Source organism: Artemia franciscana, chromosome 12 (assembly GCF_032884065.1).
Source record: "Artemia franciscana chromosome 12, ASM3288406v1, whole genome shotgun sequence".
Classification (NCBI taxonomy): Eukaryota; Metazoa; Arthropoda; class Branchiopoda; order Anostraca; family Artemiidae; genus Artemia; species Artemia franciscana.
In genome coordinates this window covers 10,012,767-10,027,863 of record NC_088874.1, presented here as the reverse complement: position 1 = coordinate 10,027,863, position 15,097 = coordinate 10,012,767, and the positions used below count along the sequence as shown (strand labels likewise).

Here is a 15,097-nt window from a genome sequence, read left to right as displayed (position 1 = left end):
TTGATGGGTAAGACTAAACTTGATGAAACTTATATATTTAAAATCAAAATATAAATTTTATTCTTTTGATGTATCTATTCGGTTACTATAGAGCCGGGTCGCTCTTTACTACAGTTCGTTACCACGAACTGTTAGATTGTTTGAGATCGGACCACCTTTTCGGTAGATGTCTTGATGTCATGAATTCATGGGCCCCCTTCCCTCGCTCTACAAAAGACAGTTTATGCATTGACACCAAAAATACCAACTATGGCAGTGATATTTACTTCCCACAAAGTTGGATTAAGTCAGAAACCCGTCTGGGTAGATATTCTGATGGAATAAGTTAAAGAATTCCCTCTATAGATTTTGGATCAGGTATATTCCCCGCTCAAAAAAGGGCCAATTCGCGGTTCCATTTGGTGTTTGACGTTACGAACTGGAAAGTAATTCAAGCAATGAAACTGCCAGAAACAGATTCAACCCCCAAGAAGGGCGGGCCAGGCTATGACCCAAAAAGGTAGAGCTTAAACAATAGCTTCTAGTTGCCATCATGTTTGGCCGGTATCATTCCAAATCGGAAAAAAAAAAATGTTTACAATCAGCAGAAAATATTGGCACTTGAAAACAAAGCCTAGGTGAAAGGTTTTGTTGTTCAAAACAAATGCAGGCGATTCAACGGCTAATCTTTTTTTTTCAATTAGCGACGAAATGGGTATAAAACCCCACTTTAATAAGAAAAATAACACTCCTACTCCCAAACTCTTGAAGCTTTAAGTACAACACTATGATCCTATAGCCAGTCCTTACTGAAAATGCAAGTGCTAATTATAAAAAAGTACAACATACATTTTGATTCTGGGAAATCTCGTATTCAGTTAAAAGTTAACAGTGAATTCGTAAGTTGGAAACCAAGAATTAAAGGACGTTTTTATAAAACTAGCAACAAAAATTAAAATAAGAAAAGAACAAAGCATTCTCTAAGAGAAGGCTGTAGTACATCCATCGTCCACGTCAAGATATCCTCCATTATCCACGAGCCGTCAAGAAACCAATATGAAGAAATCTGCTTTTTACGTATGTATAGTTTTGGCGTTAAAGCACTAAATTACCCTTTAGCTTTACAAAATTACAAGAACATTACCTGAAAATCTATCCCAGGCAGTGGAATAGTGCTGTTTAGGTAAAGAGTGAAGAAAAATGTCTTGAATGTGTTGAAAAATGTCTTGAAGAAAAATGTTCTAAACAACGTCTTGAAGAAAAATGTTCTAAACAACGTCTTGAACAAAAATGTCTTAAAAACGTCTTGAAATGTCTTGAAGAAAACATTCCCTATTACGTAACAGCCAAAAGAAAACGAATCCCTGTTACGTAAAAACCAAAGAACTATTGATTTGGCTGGGGCCCCGAAGCTTTTTCCCTGGCACTCACGGGTTTTTAAGTAATTAAAGAAAAAAACTCCCTATTACATAATTATCACCTGCATCACTTAGAAAACATTCCTTATTACATAATATGCACCTGCGTCTTTAAGAAAATTAATAACACCTGCGTCTTGAGGGGGATCGCCGTTAAACTTCTTGGGCATCTTTAATCATTTAAGGAAGAAAAAAGCAGCGGCTCACACGGGTCTGTCCAAAAATGGAACCCCTTCACTACTCACTATATAACTTTAGGGTAAAGAGCAGGGCTAAGGAGGGGGGCAGTCGACTTCATTTACTGAAAGCTTTATTTTAACTTTATTTTATCATATATAATATAATAATTTGGGCTATATTATTGAACATCAGGGGGGGGGGGGGGTGATGGTAAAGTAACCTAACTTTACCTCCCTCCTAATGTGCAAACATATATAGCCCAAATTATACACAAGTCCAATGCATTTTGTCATGCGTTATTTGTCTTTGTGGCTATGAAACCACGCTTATTAGATCTTAAATTCAGCAAACTTCTCGAGTAAGTACTGGCTAATACAGAAGTACTGATCTTTTTTACTTCAAGGCATAAATTTTTTACTTGGAACAAAAGAAGCCATTAAGAATTAATAGGAGGATTTCCAATCAGGCTAAAAAATGTATATGAAGATGTACACTTCTTTACTATTTTCAAGCTAAATAGACTATCATTATCTTAATGGAAATAGGCGAGACGGGTTTTATCACCGCTTAATCGTACCTCCTGAGGTATAAAAGAGCTGACAAGCGCCGCTACGGTCCAAAATGCAACTCCAACAGCCATGATGAGCCTTCGGGAGTATCGATCCCCCATGTAACCAAAAATCGGAGCAAAAACCATATAAGCTATTATGAAAACTGTTTGTATTAAGCCACCTTGGGAGTCATCTATCCCATAGAAGCACTGTACATCTGATAATATACCTATTGAAAAATGAAAACTTTAGATTTACGAAAACAAAACATAGAACAAAAATAGAGACGTTAAGCAACAAAACTAGTAAGCCTGTTAGGATATAAAATCTTTCTAGGCCAAAACTTCCTGGGTGATGGTATTGGATGAAAATATTAGATATTAGGAACCAGTATTTTCTTCTGATCTTCTATTTTCTTCTTATACTATATTATACATTACCCACTTTGTTTACTTGTTCACCATACATATCATATTAGTACACATATATCATACATACATACATACATAGTATACATTGTATCATACATATCATACATCATAGTACATACATAGTATCATACATATCATATTAGTTCACATTACTTGTTCACCATGCATATCATAGCCTACATGTTAGACAATTTTGGTTCACTGCCACTAACCACTAACCCTACTAGAAAGTTAACACAGATGCAACTTTACGAAAGAATACTATTGTGGTAGGCCGTCAGAACCTACCACAAAAAAACATTAGGCAGAAACTAGAAAATACTTACGGTTAAAAATCGCGGGGCTTATCTGTTATAGTGACTGAACTCAAGTTCTTAACCTGAGTAAAACCGGTTTCTCTGTATGCATTCAGAGACAATTAACTTAGTCTAAGTGAGATAAAATACTCTGCAGGTATATTTTATTCAAATATTTAATATATAGAGTTGATTAGGTTAGGTTTTCAATATGATACGTTTTGGGAGGCCTGCTTTCCATAATTCTCTGTTGTAGTTTCCAAATTTTGTTACTAAAGTGTTATATTTTAATCATATTTTGGTATATTTCTTTAGGATTAACCTAACTAGGATAACACTTCTTTGGTGTGGTCGCTATAACACTTAAGAACCAAATCGAAGTTTTTGCTTGATCGGATTTAACAATAATAACAAAAAATCGTAGCCTTTGCGAACCCCCAGTATGACACAGAAAACATTAGAGGCTCAATACAACATTTGTTAAGTTCACTCCTAAAAATATTTCTTTATTATTTCTATTTCCTATATCATAGCATATTTGTTTAATTTAATAGCCTGGGCAGCCACATAGTGTGCATGCAACTTAACACTTATCCAATTCAACCCCCACGCAGTTCAAACCCCATTCAATGCAACCCTGTTTAGCTCAAACCCCATTCACTTAAACCATATGCAAATAAACTTGTTTGTGCATGGAACTGGTTAAGCAAAAATCACATAAATGGTATCCTTTGCGAACCCCCCTCCCAGTACGACACAGGAAACATTAGAGGCTCAACAAAACATTTGTGGAGTTCATTCCGAAATACCTATCATTATTATTTCTATTTCCTGTATCGTAACACATTTGTTCTGTCAACAGGCTGACCAGCCACATTGTGTGCGTGTAACAGAACACTTGTTCAATTCAACCACCATTTAACTCTGCCCCATTCATCTCAACCCCCACGCAGCTCAAACCCCATTCAATGCAATCCTGTTTAGCCCAAATCCCATTCAGTTAAACCGCATGCAACTCAACTTCAGTCTGTAAGCAAAACTGGTTACAACGTAGATTTTGTCATATTAAATTGAGTTGAATTCCAGTTTAGTCGAATTGGGTTTAGCTGCATGGGAACCCTTCAAAATAGCCATTCAATTGGGAACGCAATTTGATAAGCCAGCTAATTACCAACACCAAGCCAAGCTATCACAATAAAATCCTAAAGGGATTAGTAGAGAAACAAAACAACGGTAATAACTACCCACTATTTTTCAACCTTTTTTGCTCATTATCGCTCTTGAACAGGGGCGTAATTTCGTAAAAATCCTGGGGGGGGGGAGTAGGAGACGATTTCCCCAATTCAATTTGAAGTATACAAAAGAAAACTGATCTATTTCTGTGGATGCCTGAATTATGTAGGCCTATCTTAGTTTGACAAGATTTTTGAAGACACTAAATTTCAGCTGGTGAGCGGGGGGGGGGGCAAACTAGGGTCTGGGATCAGTTGCCCCCTGCCCTATAGTAAATTAAGCCCTTGCTTTTAAATAATGATTTCAACGAGCTACGTAGTCTGCCACAATTATAATTTTTGATGACAAATACTAGGCTATATAATAAAAGTGACAAAACTAGTTCGAAGATTTGTTTGAGATTTATTTCAAACATCTTTGCATAACATACTATTATTGATATTAAAGAACGTGTTTGAGTGAAATTGATCTCGCATGCATTTAAATAGCCCAGTTGCGTGTCATTATAATGAAGTTTCATTACAGTCAGCTGGATTAAATGGGTCATGACAACAAAGAGTAAAAATAAATCCTACACCGAGTGACAAAGCCAATTCGTACATTTTAAATCCACCCTTTATATAGAAAAGATAGAAGTCATGCCCGGGAGACATTGTAGGCACACATATCGACAAATCAAAATTGTATACTATTTGATATACTATTATTATATATTATATCCATACTATTATTATCTATTACATAAAACACACTCGAAAATGAAGTTTTTTGACAATAAAATATGATGAAAATAGAATACTTTATTAGCGAAATTGAGGAGGTTATTAGTGAATTATTAAATTGGGAGCTTCGGCTGGCCGTCTCAAAGACAAAGAAAAGTTCATTATTAATGTGATCCTTAACCTAGTTCATTTTAGCTCATTATTAAATGAGGACACCGGTTAGTTTACTTTGACTAGTGATAGAATATAGTGTCTCACCACGGACGTTCAAATTAAGATTCGGGATTTGACGAGGACCAAATAAAAGGCAATTGCATTTTTCCAGGATAAGGGGTTATTGCCCAAAACAAAACGCTGGTTCAATGGACACACCATGACTTTGTACTTTTACGAGAAGCAACATTTTTGGAAGTGTAACACTGCATTCTGGGAGCATATTTCCAAGTTGTAGCTTTCACAATTTTGCTAATAAAGAATTTTATTTTCATCACATTTAGTTTTTTTCATAGCATTACCAAACTTCCCGAGTGTGTTTTATATAATAGACAAGTACAGGAGTTGTTTGTACGCGCGATAATGTAGTAGCCAAAAATTACTGAGTTGGATTATGTTCGAGCGTCCTTAAAAAAATTCCTTTCAAATGTTTAGAACATAATGTCAAGTCATTTATTAATTCTCTCAGTTCAAATATTACTTCAACAAACAAAAAAAAATTCCTTCGAAAGTTACCAATGTTCATTTTAAGTTCTATTTTGGCATTAGTTTTCTACACATTTGAATGGAATAGAATCTGAAAGGGAGAGTTTCATTGAAAAAAAGTATGCTCTTAAAACAATAAAAACAAATTGAAATTCACAAATATAAAAATCCCAAGAAATATACTTTTTTTCTTTCCTGATTGACATTTATTGTAATTTTTTCCCTTGTTGATGTGACACATAAAACCACACTGTTCAAAATACATACCTTTTATTGGAGAGTAAACAACTACGCACAGGCCTGATCTTTAAAGGGTTTGGGGGGGGGGGAAGTTAGGCCCTTTGGCACATGCCTCCTGTAATGTCCCCCAGGCCCGATTTTCCCACTGAGACCAGTTAAACCACTTTCAACTCGTAATCACCAGGGATTATTAAGAGATTTGTCCCAAATGATTAAATGTTGATCTTATTGCATAACTTTTATATGTGCATCAAATGTGATATTTAACAATTTCCGAGCTTGTTAATGACAATTCTGGCCCATACTTCCTCCAGCATCAACCCTTACTGTCCAAATGTTCAGTTATTATTGTTGTACCTTTTATAACTCACTATCATCCAAGTATTGTTTAAGGAATGACAAGAAGTTTAAATGTTAATTTTTAAAACTGATAAAGATGTCTCTCTTATTTTCTTAAACAACAAGAGTAAAAAGCTCACATGGCACTTGTAACGCGGTCGGAAAAGCATAGAGCTCATATGGCATGAGCTCTAGCAAAATTCTAAGAATCAATAGATTGATTTAAAAGGAAAATCAAAGGCTTAATGCCGGTCGGAATTTAAATTAGAGCTCTGAGACACGAGGTCCTTCTAAATATCAAAATTCATTAAGATCCGATCACCCACTCGTAAGTTAAAAATACTTAATTAATTTTTCCTCTCTCTTCAGCCCCCTCAGATGGTGGAATTGGAGAAAACGACATTATCAAGTCAATTTGTGCAGGTCCCTGACACGCCTACCAATTTTCAACGTCCTAGCACGTCCAGAAGCAGCGAACTCGCCAAAGCACTGGACCCGCCTAACTCCCCCAAAGAGAGTGGATCCAGTCCGGTTACTTCAATCACGTATCTACGACATTTACTTATTCTACCCACCAAGTTTCATCCCAATCTCTCCACTCTAAGCGTTTTCCAAGATTTCGGTTTCCCCTGCAACTCCCCCCCCCCAATATCACCAGATCTGGTCGGGATTTAAACTAAGAGCTATGAGACATGAGTTCCTTTTAAATATCAAATTTAAAAATACCTCAATTTTTCTAATTTTTCGAATCAAAACCCCCTCCAACTCCCACAAAGAGAGCGGATTTAGTCTGGTTATTTCAATCACGTATTTAGGACTTATTATTATCCTTTCCACTAATTTTCATCCTGATCTCTCCACTCTAAGCATTTTCCATGATTTCCGGTTCCCATCCCAACTCCCCCCCAATGAGACTGGATCTGGTCAGGATTTGAAATAAGCGATTTGAGTTACGAGGTCCTTCTAAATATGAAATTTCATGAAGACCTGATCACTCCTTCGTAAGTTAAAAATACCTCTTTTTTCTAATTTTTCAGAATCAACCTCCCCCCCCCCCAAAGAGAGCGAATCCGTTCCAGTTATGTCAATCATGTATATAGGCCTTGTGCTTATTTTTCGCATCAAGTTTCATCCTGATCCCACCACTCTAAGCGTTTTCAAAGATTTTAGGTTTCCCCCTCCAACTCCCCCCAATGTCAACGGATCCGGTAGGGATTTAAAATAAAAGCTCTGAGACACGACATCCTTCTAAATATCAAATTTCGTTAAGATCTGATCACCTGTTCGTACGTTGAAAATACCTCATTTTTTCTAATTTTTCCAAATTAATAGTCTCCTCACTCGCCCCCCAGATGGTCGAATCGGGGAAATGACTATTTCTAATTTAATGTGGTTTGGTCTCTGATACGCCTGCCAAATTTCATCGTCCTAGCTTATCTGGAAGTGCCTAAACTAGCAAAACCGGGACCGACAGACCAACAGAATTTGCAATCGCTATATTTCACTTGGTAAATACCAAGTGCCAGAGAAACCAGTGGCCTTTTCGGACCTTTTGATTTCTACAAAGTCGATTTCTGTGTTTATTGATTAGAAATATAATGCTAATATTGGATCTCTGGAGTCTAAAACCAAGAAAGCTCAATAAATATTTCGTGAATATTATTTGTCACCAAATCGCCTTCTTTCAAAATCACGTTTAACAGATGAGAAGCACTACTCGGGGCAAAAGCGTGCCAAGCGTGGCGAGAGTGTGATGCCCATGCAGTACTCCAAGATGTACACCAGGCGACAAAAGCGGACAATCCCTCAGTATTTGGTTCTCACCAAAGTCAGTATTTAGAGATTTCATACATAGTTGACTACAAATCTGAGACTAGTTAAGGGCCCAAGACAACCCAATACATGCAGAACTGTGCATATCTGTTTTGATCATAAAGCAGAAATAAATATTTAAAATACAATTGAATCACACAATACACAACTATCTGAGACCACTGGCTTAATGGGTTACTCAGGATAAAGAGAAATAGAAAAGGATAAAACAAGGCTTTCAGAGTGTCCGTTTTCTTCAGAACGCAAACCTTGAAGAGCTCCAATGTTCGGCATCAAAGGTCACGAGGATTGAACGAGGAAGGAACAAGGATTGGGGAGGTTGGCAGTCCCATTCATACGGAGGATACATTATCTTTTGATCTTAAATTTTATGTTGCTCACTTTGTTCCATTTTAAAAAAAAACGTGCTTCTAATTTAAAAAACGTGCTGACAAAGAGAAATAGAAAAGGATAAAACACAGCTTTCAGAGTGGTATCACCAACAATCCAGGATATCTTAACATAAGATTACTCGCATACAGGGAGGGGTAGGGGCATCTACCCCCTAAGATTAGTCCAAATGATCATCCTGGAAAAAAGGGCATCCCTTCTGGAGGAGGGACTTATAAGCACCCAGAGATATATCCTGTCCTTAGACAAAACCCAGACTTGCTATTGCAATAAAAAATGAAGAATTTCAACATACCAGCAACTGTAAACCTATCCATATAATTGATCAAATTCACAAAGCACAAAATGGCCACAGTCATCAGTTGACTTCTAGTAAATTTTCGTTCACTATACACAGGTACTATTTCTGGTTTATGGTCCCCACTTTCCTCACTGGATATAGATCTTGATGATGGAACTGAACTTATTCCTTGTGAATTAGAATTCAGTAATGCTTGATCTGACATGTTGGATTTTAAATTTTTTGAGTCCATCTTGTTATCAGGACCTATAAATAAAATATAATTACTGGGGCACTGCTGAACTTTTTTTGGTATTTATTAACAATCCAGAACACATTCAAGAACTATGCAGTATAAGATCTGACAAAACTGGTTTACCTCCCTGGAATTGGTTAAAATTTGCTCATTTTGAATGAGAAAAACTATGATATAGTTATATTTTAATTAAATATTTAATATACAGAGGTGATTAGGGGTTAGGTATTTAACATAATGCGTTCTGTGCGACCTGCTTTCCATAATTTTGTTTCTAAAGTATTATATTATCATCATATTTGGCTATATTTCATTATGATTAACCGAACTTCCCTTTTTAAGTATGTTCTGGATTGTTAACAAGTAGTCTTTTTTTCAAATGACGTCCTACCCTTCTATAAAGGCAAAATATAAACCAATAAGACCATAGGTGGAAACACATCCAGAAGGACGAAGGGAGGGGTCAAAGCAAGGAAAACTGCTGGTAAATTTTTAGTTTTTTTTTTTCAATGCTATATACAAGTCTAATACACCACTGGGTGGTGCTTTTTAATGTTCTTTCCAAGTTTACAAATCACTTTTGCAAATTTTGTGTTGATCCCTTAAAAAGCTTGCTTGTTATAAAGAAATAGTTACCAGGAATTTTTAAAATTATCTTAAAACGATCATAAGTACTTATCTTATTCCTAAAGCTGCATTGCTTCACTTTACCCCACTCCCCTTGATGGATAAATATACAGTCTAGTCTACATTCTCAAACTATAAATCTCAATAATGCGAGTCTTATCTTTTTTATTATTTTACTGTGTACTCTAATCAAGCGGTTGAAAGACGTCTGTATAAATAAGGCAATACTCTTCTATTATTGAGATAAGTAAGTATTTATGTTTTCTTTAAATAGTTTTCAGAATTTTTGGTAGCTTCTTGTGCTGGCAAATAACAAAAGATGTTGTTTCAAAACCAAAGGACTCACAATAAAATAAAAAAATATAGATGCATTTGAATAAGGCACACAAAGAGGCGTCTCCACATTCTACCTAACTAAGTAATAAAAAAAAAAAAAAAAAAAAAAAAAAAAAAAAATCAAAATTGACCAACTGTATTTGCAGCCAATGAGTTTTGGGAATGCTGGTCAATCAAACAGTTCGTGGTAACGAACTGTAGTAAGGAGCGACCCGGCTCAATAGTAAACGAAACTCTAAATAACGGAATTTTGATGCTAAAATATACATCAAAAGAATCGGATTTTCATGCTCATTTTAAATATATAAGTTTCATCAAATTAGGTCTTTGTCATCTAAAGTTACGAGCCTGAGAAAATTTGTCTTATTTTAGAGAATACGGGAAAACACCCCCTATAAGTCACAGAAAAATCACACCATCGCATTCGGCGTATCAGAGAACCCTATAGCAAAATTTTCAAAATTTTGAGATAGCCATTTTGTTCCACATAGTCAAAAACCATAATAACTATGTCTTTGGGAATGACTTACTCCCCCACAGTCCCTGGGGGAGGGGCTGCAAGTTACAAACTTCGACCAGTGTTTACATATAATAATGGTTATTGGGAAGTGTACAGTTGTTTTCAGGGAATTTTTTTGGTTTTGGGGATGGGGTTGAGGGGAGGGGGCTATGTGGGAGGAGCTTTCCTTGGAGAAATATGTCATGGGGGAAGAAAAATTCAATGAAAAGGGCACAGGATTTTCTAAAATTACAATAAAAAAACAATGAAAAAATAAACATGGAAAAGTTTTTTTCAATTGAAAGTAAGGAGTAGCATTGAAACTTAAAACGAACAGAGATTATTACGCATATGAGGGGTTCTAAAAATACTTTAGCATAAAGAGCGAGGTATTTAGGAGGAGATAAATACCTCGCTCTTTATGCTATAGTATTTGTAGTAATTTCAACTATTTATTCTACGGTCTTTCTGATTCAGGGGTCATTCTTAAAGAATCGGCACAAAACTTACGATTTAGTGTAAAGAGCGAGGTATTAACGAGGGTACAAACCCCCCTCATATACATAATAAAAATTTAAGAATATAAAAGTTTGTTATGTAAGTTAATTCTTAAGTTACGTATAGTTTTTACTAATAAAAAAATTCGTTAAAAATTAAAATTTATAGTTGCCTTTTTGTGTAACTGAAAAATTACATGGCAACTAGGCCTCCTTCCCCATCCCTTATTTCTCAAAATCGTCTGATCAGAACTAAGAGAAAGCCATTTAGCCAAAAAAGGAATTAAAATGTAAATTTCATTTTAATAATTTATGTGTGGAGAGCCAAAATCAAACATGCATTAATTCGAAAACGTTCAGAAATTACATTAAAAAAAAACTAGTTTTTCTAACTGAAAGTAAGGAGCGACATTAAAACTTAAAACGAACAGAAATTACTCCGTATATGAAATGGGTTGTCCCCTCTGCAATCCTTTGCTCTTTACGCTATAGTTTGACTCTTTACCACAATTCTGCTTTTTAAAACAATTAAAAGCTTTAGCATAAAGAGCAAGGGATTGCAGAGGGGACAACCCATTTCATATACGGAGTAATTTTTGTTCATTTTAAGTTTTAATATCGCTCCTTACTTTCAGTGAGAAAAACTAGTTTTTTTATGTAATTGTCAACTTAAATTAAACCTGTATGCTCAAATGCTAACCAGACCCTTTGTATAGTTCACTTCAATTCAATTTATTAATATAATATGCATAACAAATAAAATACACTAGGTCACCATGGAGAGACAGAGCTCGTGATTGTGGTGACCCCATCAATATTTACAACATAAACAATATTAGTTGAAGATCCAATACCCAAGTCCACAAAGCAAATCACTAGTTTGCTGTTTAGCTGATTTTTTTTTTCAAATTGGCTTTATTTGTCATTACAAGTCAAATATTAATCAGAAATAAGCACAAAAATAAATAAAAGCCTACAAAATAACATGTGTTTTATTAAGGGGGGAGGGTGCAATATTAGTGAATATTAGTCAAATTTGGAAAGAGCATTGAATTGGGAATTATATATTCCTTTCTTTTTTCTAATTTCTACCTTACAACACAAATTTACTGACTCATGGCCTATGATTCTTACTTAGGCCTATAAGTTATATCTTAAGTCCAGCAAAAATTCTGAATAGCTTCTAATTCTAAAGCCATTCTCTTTGGAAGTGTGTTTTGGTAAGAAATTTGAGGCTTTTACTAGCCCAATAGTTTAAAGTTAGGTAAAATTCTAAATAATATTTTCTGCATTTCGAAGATTAGCCATGCATTCAACAAAATGTACTTCAATTACTTGCAAAACTTACTGACCTGAATAGTCCCACTAAAAAATTTTCTTTACAAATTAACAAAAATCCAAATGTCATGGTTGCTTTTCAGTTAATATACCCACCCTTGGTAAAGGTAGATGAGTTTACATCATAACGTGAACATATACCTACAAATAAAATGAACATACCACTTGATCCCCTTTTTATGCTCTTTCCAAATGCAATAATTGCTTTACTTGGACAATCAATTTTAAACCCTTTATGTACCCTTGAAGATAAAGTTTTTCCTTATTTTTGGCTACAGAAAAGGGTTAAAACATTGGTTAAAACTTACTGTTTGTATAATTTCATTTTAATTAAATTATATAATCCACAAGCATTGATTCATCATAATTTTACTGTATGAACAGTTTATGAATCTTGAAAAAAATTGCTATTTTTTCTTAAAGCTACTGGTATCACTCTTATTTAAACTGGTGTACTGGTAAATTGAATCAACTATGACAAAAACACAAACCAGAAAACACATGTGAAGCAGGACCTATACAATTTTTCTATATATTTGCACAATAATAGGGGGGGGGATAAAGTGTACTTGAGCTGTAGTTAAATGTGTTAACTACAATTATTCTAAATATAATGAAGTAATAATTGCTGTTTTTAAGCCTTTTATTTAGCCACAAATAAGAAAAAAAGCTATCATCTTTTAGGTTTCATATAGGGCTTAAAACTGAATTTCCAAGTAAAATGGATATTATATTTGAAAAAAAAAACATCCAGTGGAATGTTCACCTCATTTGTAGGTGAGTAATGTAAACTCCTCAACCTTTACCCACCCTCTGTATAGCCCTAAAAATATATTGTTTGATGTTTTGTCATCTCTTGGTGCATTGTATAACAGGTAGCTACAGTCTAGACTCACTGAAACTCAGTTTTGCCCTCATGACTACAAAGCAGCTAAAGAAACAATATTATATGAAATGATCTGAATCAGAATGGAAGGAACATGAAATTCTGATTAATACCAATGTACTATATATTATAAAGGAAGAATTTATTTATTTTAGTGTTTTCTTTTAGTTTTATGTACATCCCAGGGCTATATACTTGATCATCAGAGAGGTGGGGTGCATTCTCATAAATAAAACCATGATATTTGAAGAGAACAAAGAATAGGAATCTACACTAATTGTGCTATACTCTTTTATAATTCTTTCTTCAGAAGAGTGGTAATTGTGGGCTGCAAAAACAATACCCCCACTCCATAGATGTTTAAAGAAATGTTTTGAATTAGTTTCATTTATTTTTTATGTAATTGATTTTATTAACATGAATTGGTAGGCCTCTATTTAAAAGTTTTTTCACAAATAAGTGGAATAGTAGGTGAGTTAGAAGAAAAAAAAAACTGTCAGAAAATAGCCTAACTCGTTTTAAATTAAGAGAAAACATAGTTTTCCTAGTTTTAGTTATTGTATTTTTTTTTCAAATTTAAGACATACTTGTTTCTATAGTGTAGTTTAAAACTTACAAGTCAGGATTTAGCAGCAAAGTTTTAGTTATGAGGCTCAAAATATTTACATTGGCTCTAATTTCTCCAGTAGAATAGGTCTATATCTAAAAGTCCTAACTAGGCTACCACAAAGCTCAGTTTGCTATGGCAGAGGAAAATTCAGTCAACATATACAAGATTCAGTAAATATATGACAGTTCATATTATTGACTTATCAATGAAGTGAATATAACATTTGATGCCCTTTTTTATACTCCTTACAAATATAATAATCGCTTCTATTGCAAATTCATGTTTAAGCACTTTTTGAGCTCTTAAAAATGATGAATTCTCAACTAAAGTATGAATTATTGGTTGTTTTCCAACAAAATAATACTACATTTTATCAGTGCTGTTTTCTCAGTTGTTTTTGACAAAATAATACTTCAAAACATCTTATACTATCAATACTTCAACATCTGGTAAAGCTCTAGTTTCATCACAAGCTGTTGAAGATGCATATTAATGCATACAGCAAGATTCTATACCATAAATGCAAAGGTAGCCTAGCATATACTAAAGAAACTGGTATGTTTCTGTGGATACTTGAATTATATAAGCCTATCTGGTAAAATTCTAGTTAATTGACTTCTTGCTATCTCAGAAACAGTTTAGGTTAGGAAAATGAAACTTTCAGGGATGAATCTACAGACTAAATTATGTCCTGGGAAGGTGTTTTGAAGCAACTACCTCCACTCCTCCTCCCTCTAGAGGGCCCTGACCTTTTATGACCTTTAAAAATATCTGTGTTATAAAAGTGAAACCTTGCAAAATAGATCTTGTGCTTAATTGGAGTACAACAAAATTGTTTTCAGCTTCATAACTTTGCTCAATTCCATTTTATAAGGTTTTAAAGATATCCAAATACATTTCCTAAATTTTAAAAAATTAACATTGATATGGCTCAAAATTCCACTCAAATAACAGGAATTGCATTTTCAGAACTAAAGGCAGAGAAAAAGCAACTAGTAACTGAAAATTAAGGTAAAATGTTGTTTTGTCAAAATTTCAATAGGTATAGACCTGTCATATAGGCAAATTCCAGGGCCCCCTAGAGGGAGAAGGAGCAGAGTTGGGTACTTTAAAATACCTTCCCAGGACATACTTTTGCCTATAGTCCCATCTCTGAAAGTTTCAGTTTCCTAACCTAAACCCTTCTGAGATAGCAAGAAGTCAATTAACTAGAATTTTACTGCCTATCTTAATTTTGATAAGATTTTTAAACATAATAGGCCTGATTTCAGCTGAGAGGGGGGGGGCAGCTGCCCCATAGTGAACTATACCCTTAACTGCACTGATGAAAGGAAGAACTAAATTATTAAGGCTAAATAAGAAACCATCAAGTGGAGATAGGGTGCATTTGCAAATGGGTTATTTTATATGTTTGGAGGGAACATACAAAAAGGGATTGAATAGCATTGCCTAGTGTC

The 15,097-nt window shown here is 34.6% G+C and overlaps 2 protein-coding genes across 5 annotated transcripts in view; both read right to left on the bottom strand.

Annotated features, from left to right (window-relative positions):
- The window catches only part of LOC136033659 (alpha-aminoadipic semialdehyde dehydrogenase-like), a 372,653-nt gene that overhangs the window by 136,114 nt on the left and 221,442 nt on the right, over window positions 1–15,097 (bottom strand). The gene's annotated exons all lie outside the window — the stretch shown is intronic.
- Window positions 1–15,097, bottom strand: part of LOC136033654 (protein spinster-like) — a 79,002-nt gene that overhangs the window by 63,520 nt on the left and 385 nt on the right. For all 4 annotated transcript variants that reach the window (XM_065714476.1, XM_065714477.1, XM_065714478.1 and 1 more), the window contains exons 2-3: window positions 8,607–8,858; window positions 2,155–2,357 (exon numbers count right to left, since the gene is read on the bottom strand). In XM_065714476.1, coding sequence (XP_065570548.1) covers window positions 2,155–2,357; window positions 8,607–8,844 — 441 coding nt within the window. In that variant the 5' untranslated portion in view covers window positions 8,845–8,858. The remainder of the gene's footprint in view (window positions 1–2,154; window positions 2,358–8,606; window positions 8,859–15,097) is intronic.